The sequence below is a fragment of the Eptesicus fuscus genome, chromosome 9 (genome assembly GCF_027574615.1).
Source record: "Eptesicus fuscus isolate TK198812 chromosome 9, DD_ASM_mEF_20220401, whole genome shotgun sequence".
NCBI lineage: Eukaryota > Metazoa > Chordata > Mammalia > Chiroptera > Vespertilionidae > Eptesicus > Eptesicus fuscus.
This window is the reverse complement of record NC_072481.1, coordinates 36,193,064-36,211,269: the sequence shown is the minus strand read 5'-3', so window position 1 is coordinate 36,211,269 and position 18,206 is coordinate 36,193,064. Positions and strand designations below refer to the sequence as shown.

General features: G+C 39.5%; 1 protein-coding gene across 2 annotated transcripts in view; it reads left to right on the top strand.

Moving 5' to 3' along the window:
• LOC114230761 (putative selection and upkeep of intraepithelial T-cells protein 1 homolog) overlaps window positions 1-18,206 on the top strand; it is a 45,728-nt gene extending 27,522 nt beyond the window's left edge. The window contains exons 5-8 of one of the 2 annotated variants that reach the window (XM_028142222.2): window positions 3,101-3,208; window positions 8,900-9,004; window positions 15,218-15,340; window positions 17,736-18,206. In XM_028142222.2, coding sequence (XP_027998023.2) covers window positions 3,101-3,208; window positions 8,900-9,004; window positions 15,218-15,340; window positions 17,736-17,788 — 389 coding nt within the window. In that variant the 3' untranslated portion in view covers window positions 17,789-18,206. The remainder of the gene's footprint in view (window positions 1-3,100; window positions 3,209-8,899; window positions 9,005-15,217; window positions 15,341-17,735) is intronic. The other variant, XM_054721236.1, reaches the window with a different exon arrangement.

Here is an 18,206-nt window from a genome sequence, read left to right as displayed (position 1 = left end):
TGAATTTGAAATAAAATATCAGAAATAGGATTTATAAGACATAAAGCAATATGTAGAATTAAGAGTGATTTAAAAATTATTGATGTCATAAGTGGACTGTATTACTACCTTGTGAAGAAATAGACATGTAGAAAAGTCCATTACTAAAGATTCAGCAACTGGTAAGTGATATATCCAGGATTAGATCCTAACTCCTCACCCCATTATTCAGGGCTATTTTTCTCTGGTACAGGGTGGTTATGATCAGAGAGGTTAGCTATAAATTGTAAAACTGTTCTTTGTGCTTCAGCCTGTGACTAGGTCTAGTCCCCAGACAAATTATGATGGATAGAAAGAACAAGAGGTAGACAGAGTGAAAGGATTAATTTTAAGTAGGAAAACAGCTTAACTATTACACAAGAACTTTGCCCCTATCAGCAGTTCAAACACAATGGAAATCTTCAGATAGTTCATGTGGCTGTACTCCTTAAAGTAATTCAAACACTCAAGTTCATGTGGATTGTTGACCATCAATCTCCTTAAAGATCTTTTGAAAACCTGTTGATCAAGCAAAAGTAAGTTTATTAGACCTAAGCCCATAAGAGAGAACATAATCTTTATAGAATATTAATAGCATTCTAGAATGGGTAATTAGGGGAGGATATTTATAATTTTAGAACCTCTAAAATTTAAAAAATATATATTTATCTTGATTTCAGAGAGGAAGGGAGAGGGAGAGAGAGATGGAAACATCAATGATGAGAGAGAATCATTGATCAACTGCCTCCTGCTTGCCCCCTACTGGGGATTGAGCCCAAAACCTGGGCATATGCTCTGACTGGGAACCAAACTGTGACCTCCTGGTTCATAGGTTGATACTCAACCACTGAGCTATGCTGGTCCAGCATACTGGGTGATTTTAAAGTAAGTCTTGCAAGCTGAGAAAACTAGTTAGAATTTGCAGTTTATAATATAACTAGAGGCCCGGTGCATGAATTAGTGCATGGGTGGGGTCCTTCAGCCTGGCCAGCGATAGGGGCCAATCAGGGCTGGCTGGGGGAGAGGACTGCAGGAGGTTGGCCAGCTGCAGGAGGTTGGCTGTGGGAGCACACTGACCACCAGGGGGAGCTCCTGTGTTGAGCGTCTGCCCCCTGGTGGTCAGTGTGCATTATAGCTGCCGGCCGGTTGTCTGGTCATCCAGTTGTAATGGTCGCTTAGGCATATATATATATATATATATATATATATATATATATATATATATAACACTTTGAATTAGTGAGCATAGCAATATGAAGGTCTTGAAGTGAGTCTTGAGCTCATCATTAGTTTTGTTAAATAAGCTATTTTAGTTATTATCTCCCAGGAGCATGTATTTCCTGGAAGCAGTAGCCAACTTATTGTTGTTTGCTTTCAGTTGCATAGTATAGGGAAAGGAAAGATGCCTAGCACCAAAATAGTTTACCACAAGAATAGGAAATTGATTTGTTCTGGTATTGCTTAACATAGGGACAGGGCATTATTTTGGTTTCATTTCTCAAGGGGGACTATGGCTGAAAAGGAGAAAGAGAGGGCATTCCCTGAGGGACATCATCAGTGTCTACCAGAGGGACTTTGGATGTGATCTCAGGTCAATTTCAGCCTATTGTTAGAGTACTCCTGAAGAGTAGGTAACTGTTTAACTCGGTCCAGTTCACAAAGGCTTAGTATTAGGGAATTACAAAATGTTCTTTTTTCCTCATAGTCATGGAAATATAACTAGGAAGTTGATAAATAAATTTAGGAAGCCCTTTTCTCCTGTTCATCAAAACCTCACTTTATGTGCTTACATCTCTTTGTAACCCAAAATTAACTCCCCTGGTTAACTCACAGTTTCAATTTTCTGTTTTACTTCATGGGAGACTTACTTTTGTTTTCCCTTTCAATCCTACATTTATGTTCTGAGTCATTCAGGAATCTTGGACTAGCCGACCTGTTCAGTGTTGTTGAAGCTGAAGTATAAATTTAGAACCTTGGACACCATGTCCTTTCCTTGTGGATTTTTTTTTTTTCATTTGAATGAAAACCTTTCATAAAATGAAAGAGCAAATTCGGTCCCAGTGATACCCAAGGAAGGGGTGAATAATATACCTTGACAATGGAGCTGTTATTTTTATATGTTATTTGTTGTTGATAAAATTCAAATTCCAATAGTTTGGTGCCAAACCCTGCTTTACTTCAAACCAGTTTTTAATTTACTACATTAAGATATTTATTTTGTGTTCTGCATCTGAAAATTACATTATATGGAGGTATTGATTGTATGCTTCTATAATTTGTTTGTTTGTCTGTTTCCAAGTTCACCTTCTTCATTCTCTGGGAAACAATGCTTGTCTCTTTTCACAATATCTCATACACAAGGCTTTTTGAACCCAGGTCACCAGTGATTGGTAGTTAATGGTACTAACTGCTGCTATAGTGCTTGTCACCATCAAACAGAGCAAATACAGATATTGCACTTTCCCTATTTTCTGCACTTTGAGGACTTTCATGCTCTATCAACACTCAGAAATTTTTAACTTTAAAAAATATATGTATTTTTATCAGGCTATTGAATGTTTACTCCTGGGAAAATTTTTCTGTCACATTGGTACTAGATTGCAGGGAATTTAAACACTGAATGTCAGAAGACTTTTACAGTTTTATTTTCTGAAGTTTCAGAACTCTTATATGTATATAACAATTTTAAACTTCCTAGAATTTTACCAGGGGCACTTCTGATCCAGTTCCACAGCCATTGGCTTCCTCCAAAACCCCATATATTGTGGTGCCCAGGATCCTGTCCTGTAATTTCCCTAGTCTCATAGATTTGTCCCCTGGAATATAAGAAAATAAATAGAAAGTTATTTCTCCATTCAGTCCTGTTCCATCCTTGCCCAATACCTCCCAAATCCTGGTCTTTCCCCAAGTCCCGCTACACTGGCCAGTAGTCCTCGTCTGAGCCCAGAGTGCATACATAGTACAGAGTGTAATAGGGGCCATAAGTGTGTATCTTGCTTCCTTAGAGCAATATTCCATGCCCCTTGGAGTCTTGTGATCCTGCTGCCCTACTTACCAAAGCTTTCATTTTGCTCTCTCTCAGATATCCTGTTAACATCGGAGTATATGTCGACAATGTCATATATAAAGTCGTGGCTCCTGATATATTTAGCACTCATTATGCATTTTCTTCTGTGTTTGAGAACAAAAGGTATTTCTGTCAGATATTAAATGCTTTGAAAAGGTTCATACAAAAAATGTGTAAACTTGCACATCTGAATGTATCCCACTGCTATATTTGCCAAATAAGGTCTTAATGTCTTTAATTATGCTTCAGGTCAAGCTGCAATTCTTCCTCCTTATGCGGCTCTCAGGGGTGCTGCTATAGTGCCTGTTACCACCAAATAGTAGTTGGTCCTGATTCCTTCATAGCTATCATTGCTTATTTCCCAGTTCTTGGAATTTCAATAATAGTAATTCTGTTCTCTTCAATAGGCAACCATGGATAGTTAGACTTACCACTCAAAGTGTTCAGAATATTTTACTTTGATAACAAGAGAAAGAAAAAGAGATGAACCAATATCCAGATTATTTGGTCCTCCTTAATCTCCTCTTACTTCTTTTGCGCTTCCTATGAAACTAACAAATATATTCTCTTTTATAGTGGGGTCAGTTGTTACTTTACCTTTTTCATTGTTTATTTGAGTCCTCTCTCTTTGCTTCTTGGTAGGCCTGGCTAGAAGTTCATTAATCTTATTTATCCTTTCAAAGAACCAGCTCTTGGTTTCATTAATCTTTTATATTATTTTTTTGGTTTCTATGTCGTTTATTTCTGCTCTGATCTTTATTATTTCCTTCCTTCTGGATACTGTGGGCTTTTCTTGTTGCTCTCTTTCTAGTTCTTTAAGTTGCAAAGTTAGATAATTTATTACCAGTTTTTCTTTTTTCTTTTCTTTTCTGTTTTTTTTTTTTTTTTTTTTTTTTTTTTGAGGTAGGCCTATAGAGCTTCCCTCTCAGGACTGCTTTCATTGTGTCCCATAGATGTTGGATTGTTGTGTTTTCATTGTCATTTGTTTCCAGGATGCTTTTTTATTTCTTCTTTGATCTCTTTGGTAACCCAACCAGTGTTTAATAGCATGCTATTTAGCCTCCAAGTGTTTGATTTTTTTCATTGTTTTTATTGTAGTTGATTTCTAGTTTTATACTATTGTGACCTGAAAAGATGCTTGTTATGATTTCTATCCTCTTGAATTTGAAGAGATTTTGCCTGTGTCCTAATATGTGGTCTATCTTTGAAAATGTCATAGGTGCACTGGATAAAAATTTATATTCTGTAGCTTTGGGGTGAAATATTCTGAAGCTGTCAATTAAGTCCATCTGATCTAGTGAGTCATTTAGGACTGCTGTTTCTTTGCTGATTTTTTGTTTAGAGGATTTATCCAGTGGTATCAGTGGGGTATTAAAGTCCCTTGCTATGACTGTATTGCTACCAATCTCTCCCTTGATATCTTCCAGAAGTTGTTTTATATATTTGGGTGCTCCTGTATTAGGTGCATATATGTTTACCAGAATTATATCTTCTTGTTGAATTGCTCTCTGTAGTATTATGTAGTGGCCATCTTTATCTCTTGTTATGGTCTTTACTTTGAGGTCTATTTTGTCTGATATAAGTATTGCAACCCCGGCTTCTTTCTCATTTCCCTTTGCCTGAAAAAATTTTTTCTATCCCTCACTCTCAGTCTGTGTGAGTCCTTTGTTCTGAGGTGGGTCTCTTGCAGACAGCAAATATATGGGTCATGTTTTCTCATCTATTCAGCTACCCTATGTCTTTTGATTGGAGCATTTAATCCATTTACATTTAATGTTATTATTGATAAGTACTTGTTTTTCATCATTTTTATTTTTAATGTTTGTGTTTCTTTTTGCCTTTCTGTATCTTCTTTTTACAGCAGTCCCTTTAGCACTTCTTGTATTGCTGGCTTGGTGGTAATAAAATCTTTTAGCTCTTTGTTGTCTGTGAAGCTCCTGATTCCACCTTTAATTTTGAATGATAGCCTTGCTGTGTATAGTATTCTTGGATTCAGTCCCTTGCTTTGCATCACTTTGTATATTTCATTCCATTCCCTTCTGGCCTGGTGTGTTTCTGTTGAGAAATCAGTTAATATTCTAATAGGAGATCCCTTGTAGGTAACTTTCAGTCTCTCTCTGTCAACCTTTAAGATTCTTACTTTGTCGTTGGTGTTTGCCAATTTAATTATGATGTGTCTTGGTGTCGGTCTTTTAGGGTTTATCTTGTTTGGGACTCTATGTGCTTCTTGGACTTGCGTATTTTTTTTTTCTTGCCAATATTAGGGAAGTTTTCTGTCATTATATCTTCAAATAGGTTTTCTATTCCTTGCTTCTATTCCTCTCCTTCTGGTACTCCTATTATGCAAATGTTGTTTCATTTTGTATTGTCCCAAAGCTCCCTTAGGCTTTCCTCTTGCTTTTTAAATTTTCTTTTCAGTTGCTGCTATGTTTGTGTGTTTCTTCCTACCTTGTCTTCTAATTCACTGATGCGATCCACAGCCTCTTCTGGTCTACTGTTTAAGCCTTCCATTGTGTTCTTTATTGCAGCTATGTTGTTCTTCATTTCCTCTTGGTTCTTTTTCATGTTGGTGAAGTTCTCAGTAGCTCCTTATAATTTTCGTCAAGTTATGTGTATTTGTCATTGAGTTGTGTGTATTTGTCATCCACTCGTTTGAGCATCCTTACAACCATTACTCTGATTCTTTCTCTGACATGTTACTAGCCTCAATTTCATTTAATTCCCTTTCTGGTGATTCCTCTTTTTATTTCCTTTTGGGATTGCTTTATTGTCTTCCCATGTTTTGCTGTAATGTTTAATTGTAGATTTGATTCTTTTGGGGATGGTGCTACTATTGTTATCTCTCAGGTCTCCTTGGCTTGGTAATCTAGTGTAACTCCCTACTTTAGCTATTTGGGTTCACTTGATGTAGGCCTGCAAGCTGGAAAGGCATGACTGCAGTGTCTAGAAGTCAGCAGCCATGGAGGGGAGTGTACCAATTTTTGCTGTCTTGTGCCCTTGGTTGAAATTGTACGTGCCCAGGAGAGACTCACAGTGGCACCCAGGAGCCATCTGTTGTGGTGGTGGGGCTCAGGAGGCCTGCACTCTGGAAAGGTGTGTCTGTGGTGTCCAGAGTTCTGTAATTGTGAGGTGGGCAGACACAGCTTTTGCTGCTGTCTCTGTGGTTGGATACACATGCCCCCAGGGGTGGCTCATAGGGACACCTTTGGTGCATTTGCCAGCAGGGTGTACTGACACACTCTAAAGGGCCCTGGTGCTGAAGTCACGCAATTGCAGTGTCTATGGGCAGGTATCCCAGAAGAGGGAATCTAGAGTTTCTACAGCCCAGCAGTGTGACCCTGTTTGTATAAGTGCTCACCCAGTGGGAACTCACGGTGGCACCCCAGGGCTGCCTATGGAGTGTTGGGCTTGGGAGGCTTGCATGTTGAAAAAGCGTGCAACTGTAGTGTCCAGAGTTCTGCCACTTTGGGGTGGGAAGACTTAGTTTTTGCTACTGTGCCTGTGGTGGCAGCTCACAGGGGCATCCATGGTGTGTTTGCCAGCATGGTGCACTCTGAAGGCCTCTGGCACTAAAGCCACACAATTGAGGTGTCTGTGGGCAGGTATCTGGGATGAGTGAATTCAGAATTTCTACTGCCAGGGGAGTGCATCCCTATTTGTCCAAGATCACATCCAGTGGGGGCTTACAGTGGCTCCCAAGAGTGCCCTGCAGATCAATGGGCTAAGGGGGCCTGCTCACTTGAAATGTGCAACATTGGCAGTGTCTTTGCTGGTGCAAAGCTCTGACACACTCTGAGGGGCCCCGGCACTGAACTTGTGCAGCTGGGATGTCTGTGGGAAGTTATTCAGGAAGAGGGAATTCAGAATTTCTACTGCAGGGCAGCACACCTTTGTCTGTAGAAAATCACACCCAGCAGGGGCTCCCAATGGCTCCCAATAGCTGCCTATGGAGTGGTGTGCCCAGGAGGCCTGAGCGCTGGACACATGCGTCTGTGGTGTCCAGAGGTCTGCGCGAGTGGTGCACTCTTGGAGGTGGAGGTCCCAGGGTCCGCTGGTTTGCAGAAGAGGCAGCAGGATTTTGCAGGAGTGGCTGCTGAGACACAGGCAGTGTCCAAGGCCTGTCTGGGTGGTGGTGCTGATGAGTTCCTAGAAATGGCCACTCTACTCTTCAAGATGGCATGGGCTAAGTGCCCAATTCCCACAGTCTAGAAAGTGCCTGCAGTGGTGGGCCTGCAGTGGTGGTAGTCTCTCCCTGTCCCAGAGAGCCTGGTTTGCCAGCCCCTGCTGCTCCTGCTGGATTTAACTGTCCCTCACTCACTTATCGCATACCACACACATCCACACACTCTCCTTTCATCCCCTCACTCACTCACTTCCTCTCCCTCACCTCCGTCCTGCCAGCACCATCTTTTTCGAGTCTCGGTTTGAATATTTCTTGCCAATCCCTCCTGGCCTGCAAAGTTTCTTTTGAGAAATCAGCTGAATATCTTATGGAAACTCCCTTGTAGGTAACTTACTACTTTTCTTTTGCTGCTTTTAAGATACTCTCTTTATCTTTAACCTTTTGCATTTTAATTGAAATGTGTCTTATTGTGGGCCTCTTCAGGTTCATCTTGTTTGGGATTCTGTGCAAAATAGCAACAAAAGCCACATTCCTTTCCAGATTTTCTCTACTCTAAGCTAAATATTTATAGTTATTTTCTTTGCAATATATGTTTCAGAATTACCCAACAATCTTATCATTTTCCTCTAAGAATGTTATGAATCAGTAAATGAGTCTTTTCTTTAATCTAGCTTGATATAGAAAATTATTCTATATAATAAAAGCCTAATATGCTAAGTGTTCAGTCGTCCAGTCATCCGTTCAAAGTGTAAAGTGCTAAGATATGCTAAGGCTGCTCAACAGCTTGCTATGACATGCACTGATCACCAGGGGGAAGACGCTCTGATTGGTAGGTTAGCTTGCTGCTGGGGTCTAGGCAGATAGGGACTGAGCGAGACAGGCCAGACACATCCTAGGGCCCTCCCGTGGTCCCTCCCTGGCTTGCCAACCTCCTTCATCCCTCCCCAGCCATGATGGTGCACTGGTGGGGTCCTTCAGCCTGGCCTGTGCCCTCTTGCAATCTGGGACTCCTTGGGGTATGCTAGAGAGCCAGTTTTAGCCCAATCCCACAGGCCAGGCCAAGGGACCCCACTGGTGCATGAATTCGTGCACCGGACCTCTAGTAGTTTAATAAGAAGTGTTGTCCAGGCTTGAAATGATCTTTCTCACACTTCAGTAAGCACCCTAGAAAATAGATATTCAAGTAAAGATTGTCTGAATAGCAGGGATGCTGTGGAGAAGAGCCTTGCATTATAACTTAAGGCCTTTACATCTATAAAATTCTTGGCTTCCAGGGAACTTTTTGTTTTCTGAACTAACACAGAGTTTCCCAACACTAGTATTTCATTGGCCCCATAAACTTTAAACCCTTAAATATTTACATATTATAGTGACCAGGGCCCTACTCTTTCTAGATCTTATTTCCAGGCTGATTACATGCTGCACCGAATGGGGAGAAGTAAGAAGAGGTCATTCTTCATAACCATGCTCTGTCCCTAGCCTAAATGACTGTGAGCTCTTATTCCTGGCTTTATCTTTACCCACATTCCTGCCTTTCATACCTGAGCTCTGACAGAGGTTGAATACCTCTAAGTAGACATAGCAACGAGACCTTTAAAAAATTTTCCTGTACCCAGGGATACATTGTTGTTATTCCACTGTATCCCTAAATGACTCCTTCCTAATTCTCTTTCTCTTTGACTCTTTTTCAGGTATACAAGCCAATTGGTTCATTTATTGGGGAATTGTGTTTAATTGTTTACCATTCCTGATGCATGCTAGCATCTTTCCTGTCTACTGGTATCTGCGGGATAAAGGTAAGTGAAACTAGAAAAGTGAAATTTTTTAGGTCATTTCTTCTTTGGCTGATACCCTCTTCACTAGAAGGTATTTTCATAAAGCTGAATGACCTTTAAAGTAACAGGAAGAGGAGTCAGAGTTCATGTGACATCTAAAAGTCTTCAGATTCTGTTTCCTGAACTGTTAGAGGCCCAGAGTTTTAGGCTGTACTGATGGTGTATGTCTGCCACTGCTCATGGTGATAGTTGCTTGTGCACCAAGGGAAAAGATAGATTCCTTCAGATTTTATGGACATTTCATTCAAACTTATGAAGTCCAGACACTCACTTATAAAACACAGTTACTGATGTCACCTATAGGTTGGCTCTAAACCCATGATTCAAAACATTTTTGAGTTATGGATCTTTGAAAAATTAATAAAAAAATATAAAATCATAATTTTAATTATTTTATTTCCTATTCAGTATCCAAAGTATTGAAAGCTTATCATTTTGCCTATATACTTAGATGCTATTTAGAACTGTAATTATAATATACTAGAGGCCTGATACACGAAGATTTGTGCAAGAATGGGCCTTCCTTGCCCTGGCTGCTGTCACTGCCTTTGCTCTGGCCCGGAGCCAACTTTCTGTCTTCCCACACTGCCCAGAGGCCCGGAACTGTTAGAGGCCCAGAGTTTTAGGCTGTACTGATGGTGTATGTCTGCCACTGGGGCAATGCGGAACACCTGTGTCGTTGCCATGGCGACAACACAAGCCTCCTGCCCTCAGCTGCTTGGTGCCTGCGTATGCAAATTGACCCGCCATCTTTGTTGGGATAATTTACATACTCACTCCGATTGGCTGGTGGGTGTTGCAAAGGTATGGTCAATTTGCATCTTACTCTTTTATTAGTGTAGATCATGTACTTTATTATGATAGTATCTGAGAATTAGCAATATCTTTCATTCACTTGCAATTGCTGGGAATTATTTACATAAGACAATGACAAGGTAAACAAAAAGATCACTTTATTATTTGGGAGGGCTTTTTCAAATCTATTACTGAACTGGCCCCAAACAAAGCCTATTACATATATTTTCACTTCCAGTTACAAACCCAACCCTCAAATCTTAACAAATGAGCTGAGAAGACAACCCTATCAGGATTAACTAAAAAGTAGTAATATGTAAGAATGTATAAGATGGCATTCTTTTTCCAACATTATGGGGAAATCTGACTACCCAAAACAACTCTCTGATAACAATGTATGTGCTGCAACATCTATCTATTTATCTATCTATCTACTATCTCTCTATCTCTCTATCTCTCTATCTCTATCTCTCTATTAAAAAATCTATATTTATTTACCAACCACTATTTTCAAGTTATTTTTTTAGCTATTTAGAAGCATTGCTAAAGGAAATTCTTCATATAGAGGAAAATAATACAGAAGGAAATGTGGATGTTAGAAATTAAAGAAGAGTAGGAAAAATGGTAAACATCCAGGTAAATCTATTAGACATTCTTCTCCTTTTGAGTTCCTAAGAAATCCCAGTTAGCTATTTCTCTTCATGTTGTTCCATCACTTGGCATTGGACACAGGGAAGAACAAAGGAAGAATACAGCAAAGTGGATTTTTTAGTCCATGTAGGGTGCTATAACAGATTGAGTAGCTTAGAAATAGAACTGACTCAATAATGAATACAGATGGAATCATTAAATGGGATGATTAAAATTATAAAAAGGAAAATGAAGTTATTAAAGATACACAATAAGAAAACAAAAGAAGAGTGGAAATGTGTAGATAAAATAGAAAGGTCAAATAAGCACAGAATAATGTTAGAGATTTGAAATATTAATAAGCAAAAGGGATAATGAACTATTTAAATACAATAATTTTTAGACAGGATAGATTAAAGAATTTAAATCCAATTTTGTGCTTTCTGAAAGGGGAACATTAAAGCACAAACATTATTTACTGAGTCTGAAGTGAATTAATACCTTAAGTATTCTTGGAAGTTAAAGAAAAGTGCCTTGGATTTCATCTTTTCTTATGGCTGAGTAGTATTCCATCATATATATGTACCACGTCTTCATTCAGTCATCTAAGTGAAACTCCATATTTTTACACATACTATTCCTTCTATTTGGAATATTTAACAAATAATATTCTCAACCTGAAAATCTCTATCTTTAAAGATACAGATTTCATGCCATCTCTTCTGAGAAGCTACCTTCTGCTTCCATTTATTTCAACATACTTTTTAAAATAATATAAGTTGGATTGTTTTGTCCTCCAACAAGTCTATTCTCCCAAAGATTGTGAACTCCAAAGGGCATTTGATGACTCTATAGGTCACAGAGCTTCATGACCTCTTCCCAAATGAAACAATCCTTGTGTGCTGAGCAAGTGAGAGAAGAGAGAACAGCATATGCACAGCTGCTGTGTGTTTTACATACACTGACTATTTAGCCTTCACAAAATGTGAAGTGCATAACAATCCCATTTTACAGATGAAGAAACTACATCTTGTGCTTTACCCAAAACACAGAACTCTCCAATTTTTATTTGTTTTCAAAACATTTGATTTTTTAAAAATAGATTTTTATTGATTTTGGGGATGAAGGGAGAGGGAGAGAGAGGAGAAGACATCAATGATGAGAATCATTGATCTCTGCCTATGGTCCAGGTGTGTGCCCTGACTGGGATTTGAACTGTGACCTCCTGGTTCATAGGTAGATGCTCAGCCACTGAGTCATGCTGGCCAGGCCATAACATTTGATTTTTTAATTGTAATGTTTAAAATGATGAAATAAAATTTTATTGTAAATATCAATTATAAATAGAGTGTTGACATTAAAACTGATTTATTTTTAGCATTATAAGCAATTCCATTGAAAATATTTTAAGCAAACCATTTTGTGTGATATAGTGTATTTTTAAATAACTTTCTTATATACTATCGCCCAAATGATGTAACTATGACATTTTGTTAGTTTATTATTCTTTGATATGCTATAGATGTTGGGAAATTTTATTAGAATATCCCAGCTACCTATGTAACAGTGAGAAGTAGAAAGTGGAGTGAGATTCAGGTATATTTCAAGCTCACTACTAGGGAGATTTGAAACTTTGATGGGGAAAAGGGTAAATAATTCTTGAAAAATACCACATTTGAAGTTGCAATTGAAAGTAACAAATGTGTGATGACACATTTCCTTCCCTGTTCCCTCAGAGCAGCAATAAAAAGAACAAAAGTTATCTTATACTATATAGATATCACCTCCAAGGAAATGCATTTTATGACACTGTTTTTAGAGAACAAAGGGAGATGGTAAAATGTTGCATAACCAAAATGAAGGTCAAAATCTTAAAGCACTCTGTTGATATAATATAGCAAGGTGAAAAGAAATTTAAAAAAAGCCAAACAAAACTGGTTAGCAAACATTGTAATCCGGATTTCTATTCCCTAGTGAAAAAAATACCTTTGTAAAATATTAAGATCATGATATAATCATGCTAAATCATAACCTTCTCACAGTTGATCTTATATAATTGCTAATCTCTAGAATATAGAATATTCAGGGATTGTTACATTGGTGTATGTGCAAAGTTTATTTTTATGAAACAGAAATACTCAAATCAGTTCACAAGATGCATGCACAATAAATAATATTTAGAGTAAGAAAAAAAAGTACTTGGAACACCTTATTAATGTTTAGCTCCATGGAGTTATAAACTATGGTTGTTGAAGATTTTAATTCTATGTTATTCAAACCTCATACAAGATTATTATAATTATTGTTTTATACAGCACTAGAGGCCCAGTTCATGAAATTCATGCACAGGGGGGGGGGTGATGTCCCTCAGCTCAGCCTGCACCCTCTCCAATCTGGGACCCCTCGAGGGATGTCCGAGTGCCCAACGGGATCAGGTCTAAACGGGCAGTCAGACATCCCTCTCACAATCCAGTCAATGCTGGCTTCCAACCATTGACCTACCTGCCTGCCTGATTGCCCTCTAACCACTCCCCCGCCAGCCTGGTCACCCTAACTGCCCTCCCCTGCTGGACTGGTCACCCCCAACTGCCCTCCCCTGCCAGCCATCTTGTGGTGGCCATCTTGTTACCACATGGAGGTGGCCATCTTTGACCACATGGGGGTGGCCATCTTGGATGTTGGAGTGACAGTCAATTTGCATACTACTCTTTTATTAGATAGGATTATCTATATATATAAAAGCCAAGTGACCGGAATGCCAGAACAAACAGAACGACCGAAACAACTGGTCACTATGATGTGCACTGAGGTGGCCAACCAGCCTAACAGATCACTGCACCCTCAACCTCCCATAGCCCCTACCCCAAGCTGGCCCAGCCCCAATCAGCACCCCCATACCGATTGGGGGCAGGACTGGCTGGCCAACTGCCCATGGCCCCTCCCCTCAGCTGGCCCTGTCCCTGATCGTCCCCCCACCCTGGTTGGGGGTGAGGCCCACCGGCCAACTACCTGTGCCCCTCACACCTGATCAGCCCCCATTGGGGAAGGCCTGTCCAGCCAGACCCCACCTGTGCATAAATTTGTGCACCAGGCCATTAATTTATTTATATTTATCCATATATTTACAATTTTTAAATTTTTATTCTTTCTTGCATGCCAGACTTTTTCAGATGTGCTATTTTTCATGTTACTTAAAAAAAAATATTTTTTTTCTGGCCTGCAGATATTTTCTGGATTGTCTCTTTCAATTTTTGAAACATATATGGGTATTTTATAAGATTTTATCTCTTAATTGAAATATCTAAACTTGTTTCTGATTATTGACGAATGTTGTCTTTATAGTTTTAATTCATTTAACAGATATTTAATAAGGGCCTACTATGTGCCAGGCACATTTCTAAATATTGGGGATTCAACAATGAACAAAAAACTAAAAGGCCTTGACCTTCTGGAGCTTACATTTTAGGGACCATGTTTTACATTAATGAAATGAAAACTATCATCTCTAACTTCTGTCTAGTCCTTATCACAATGAAAGCATTTTACAGTTTTGTATTTAGTATTATGGCTCCTTTATCTTCCTTTGTCCATTTGTTACTTAAGTGGATTGAATTTGAGCTCCTTCAACATCATGGTCCTATCCAGTACACATTACATATTCAAATTTAGTCTTCCATCACCGAGCTGCAATTATATAGACAATTTTGTTTTATCCAAATGCTCAGAGGTTCAATTTATTATCTCTATGATGCTTCTAGAACATTTTGCCTCTGCAGCTCCTAACCAAGTGTATGTAAACAAATGAGAGTGTGTTCTCAGTTACCTGTGAATACATGAGTAGACCCCTCCTGGTGTGCACTCATGGCTCAGCCCAAATTCCATGCACCCTCTGGATCATCTAAACTACCAAGTCTTATCCACTCATAATGCCTGGAGTTGCTGTCCCAAATTAGACCTAGGAAAAACACACACAAGTAAATGAGGATTAGAAGGCAGATTTTCCTTTTTCAGTGCTCCTCCTTACCTTGTTAAGTGGGATATGTTTTCTTTAGTTGTGCATATTTTCCAGTCTCTATTTGGTTTTGTTTAAAAATATATATATATCCTACCTAATAAAAGAGCAATATGCTAATTGACTGTACCTTCGCTATGCCCACAGCCAATCAGGGTGCTATGCAAATTAACCCAGCAAAGATGGCAGCCCCCATGTGCTGCTCTGCCCCCCATTGCGCGAGTCCCGCCGCCTGCGCCTCCCGCTGCCCAATCGGACGCCGCTATGGGGGGACCGATAGGGCCGGCGGGAGGCGCAGGCGGTGGGACTCCGGGCGGCCAATCGGTCCAGCGTGAGGTTCGGGTGGTGGGACTCGTGAGTCCCTGAGTCCCGCACCTCCTGCCAGCCTGATCGGCCGCCACTGAGGGAGGACCAATCTGGCCAGCGGGAGGCGTGGGCGGCGGGACTCACAAGTCCTCCTGCCCCCCCCCCCCCCCGCGCCTCCCACTGCTCCGATCGGCGGGTGGCCAGAGCCAAGGACTGGGTCCCTGGTGCCGGAGGAAAACTGGTGCCAGCGGAAAACTGGTGCCAGCAGCCAGGTGAAGGAAGGCTTATTGCACGAATCTTTGTGCAATGGGCCTCTAGTGTGTGTGTGTGTGTGTGTGTGTGTGTGTGTGTGTGTGTGTGTGTGTGTATTAATTTTCTCTTTTCCAGTGCTCACTTCGGCAGCACATATACTAAAATTTTCTCTTTTCCAGCCTCTGTTTTGGATGCCCAAGCCCCATTTTATAGTACTTGGATGTGTGATATGTCTTGGATCCTGGGTATACTGATGGCATTTTTCACCCTACTCATTTTTGGTCTGCTTTATACCCTGAAAGGTAAGTGAGATGGAGAGGGTGGGAGCTCTGATGACATTATCACCTATACCTCCACCTGAATCCCTTGTATGGTTAATTTGCACTCTGAAACTTCTGTTATAGGGTCAAATAAGCTCTGAAAACATGGCATCTTGGGATATCCACATTTTTCTTCTCCAACAGCAAGCAGAATGAGGACATTTTAGCAATAACCTCCTGCCTTGCTAAATACTCATCCCATTACATTACCAATCCCCCTTCACTGATAGAACACATACGTGTGGGAATGGGGGCTTTACCATTTACATTAAAGACTGGGCAGCACCAGAGAAAGACCTCAGCCCAACCATGCCTAGCTGGTGACCAATTAATTGTTGAAAATTTGCTACAGATTCACAAAGGGAAGTTCCCTTTGACATTTCAATGGAATTCTTCCTTCAATTAAAACTTATGATATGGTAATGAAGGCACATGTATAGGGAGGGGTGCCATACCATCCATATCAAAAGAGAGTCCCATGTAAAAATCAATAAAAGCAAAAAGAAAGAGCAGATGTAATAGGCTAAGAGCCAGAGCAACCAATGCAGATTTATTTTATACTTTTTTGAATGCTGTGGCTCCAAATCCTAATTAATTATTTAATAATTTTTCTTGTCTCAGACTAATAAATCAATGTAGTCCATTTAGAGACCTGTGGGTTATACAGTGAAAAAAAACAGAGACCATACCTACTAGTAAGCTGCATACTCTGCCATTCCAGGCCTGTGAATAAAACTTTGAGAAAAATCCCACTGACTGCAACTTTTCTCATTTTGCTTAAGTTTGGTATTTAGTTCTAGAGGTTTTTTCTGCAATGTGGGTCTTAGATCCTTAAATTTTAGTCTTTTTTTTTTTAAAGCATTTCTCCCCATTCTAGTATTGGGAATAGAAAAAGGTGAAGACATTTGGGAAGTTACAGAATCTGAATGCCTGCATCTTATTATTTACTATCTGTGTACTATACCAACAATATCCCAAGGGAAATGATGAACATAGACATGGCTGGGGAAATTGCTACTCCTTAGTATTAAAAACTTTCTCTAAAAGAGAGTTAAACTCCAATAAGTGTAGATTGGCCCTACTGCTATTTAAATTTAAGTTAAGCCTCAGACCATAAACTAAAATGGCACCAAATAACATAGATCTGTAAGCTCAACAAAGACTTTCCCTTTGACTTGACCACTCTACTGTGAAGGATGGCTCATACAAACAGGGCATGAAAGGTTGGACAAAACAGCAAATTGGTTTTCCTTTTTGGGTTGGGATGTCCATATTATCCTTCCCTTGTTTGCCCCAAGAGAGGTTTATATTTAGGTTCTTTCTCTTTCCAGAGATGATAACGAAGGCACAAGTACAGGGGGAGGTAGCATACCATCCGGACAATAAGCAATTTCTGTGTAAGAGTCCCATGCCAACAGAAAAGAGCAGAAGTAACAGCATAAAAGCCAGAGAAGAGCTGTACTCATTCAAACACAGGCTCATTTTATTTCCTTCTTGCCACTGCTCAGGCCTTTCCCTTCTGTCTGAGAAAGAATCAGATAAATTCCAATTGTTCATATTTTGTTTTTTATAGCAAAGGTGGAGATTTATTGAAGAATAAGTACAGACTCCCACATGGGGAGAGGGAAAGAGTCCCACAGAATGGACTCCCAAGTAGGGAGGGGGGAAAGGGTCCCCCAATTGGTCATAATTCGGTCGTGTCCAAATACACACTACTGCTCTAAGCCCTTGAATTGGGGGGTTTCTTTTATGAAAGGGGCCAAAGTATGTGTCTTGTCCTGGCTTGTTTCTATCTAAGTCAAGCAATTGCAAAGGTGTCAGGCTTCCTTTTCTTGAATTGCACTGCCAAAGGAATGGGTCATAGCTGTGGTATTTGAGTTAACATTTCACTTACAAACCATATCATTTAACTCCCTTAACAAATATATTCTAACTATCCCAATGTGGATTTGAACTACATCTGTCTTGGGAGAGATTCCACTTCCTTATCTAAATGATATACTCCAGGTTTGTAGTAGGCAGCACTCAAATTTTGTGACGTCTGTGATATTTAAGCCAATATCTTTGCTTCTCTGTATGTATCTCTTCATCCGCGCAAAGTTCTTGAATGACACATATAACTTACATTAAAATGATTGTTGATACTGGTTTCTGCTATAGAATTTAACCCTACAAAGAATTACAATCAAATACATTATTTTCTTTCCCCAATTTCATTCTGTCTGTAAAATGTAGATTTTGATTTTGATTTTCATTATCCTGTGAATGTCAGTGAGTACCATCATGGCCTCTGATGTGCACTCCTCCCCATATCTTAAGTTTAACTATACCTGAATCTATGTACCTCCAATAACAACAGTCACTGTTTCCCTAATAGATATTTCACAAGAATGGATTTCTGACTGCTCATCTGAAACACAGGACACTTGAGGACAATGGAACGAGTGATGAAAACTTTGAGGAAAAGGCATTTTGGACCAAGGAACTGTACTTTTGTACAGAGCCAAATAATTGTCAATGTGTGAGAGCAAAATAAAAAATTTCATAGATATTTTGTAGTCTTTCAGTATATTTATTACATATATATTTTCCTTGCAAATTTACATGAGAAATTACCTACACCAAATGTGATCACACCACAATTAAGATCTCAAGCAACAGAATATATATATGTAGAAAAGTGATAAGCCAAGAAACAAATAAATGTACCATAAGATCTAAATATTTTCCTGCAATAATTCCAATGTACCATAATAAGCTATATAAATAAACTTAAATCTCTAATTTTTAAACTGAGACTAAAATTGGATAAAATCACAAAATAAAATATTTTTTATTCATGACATAG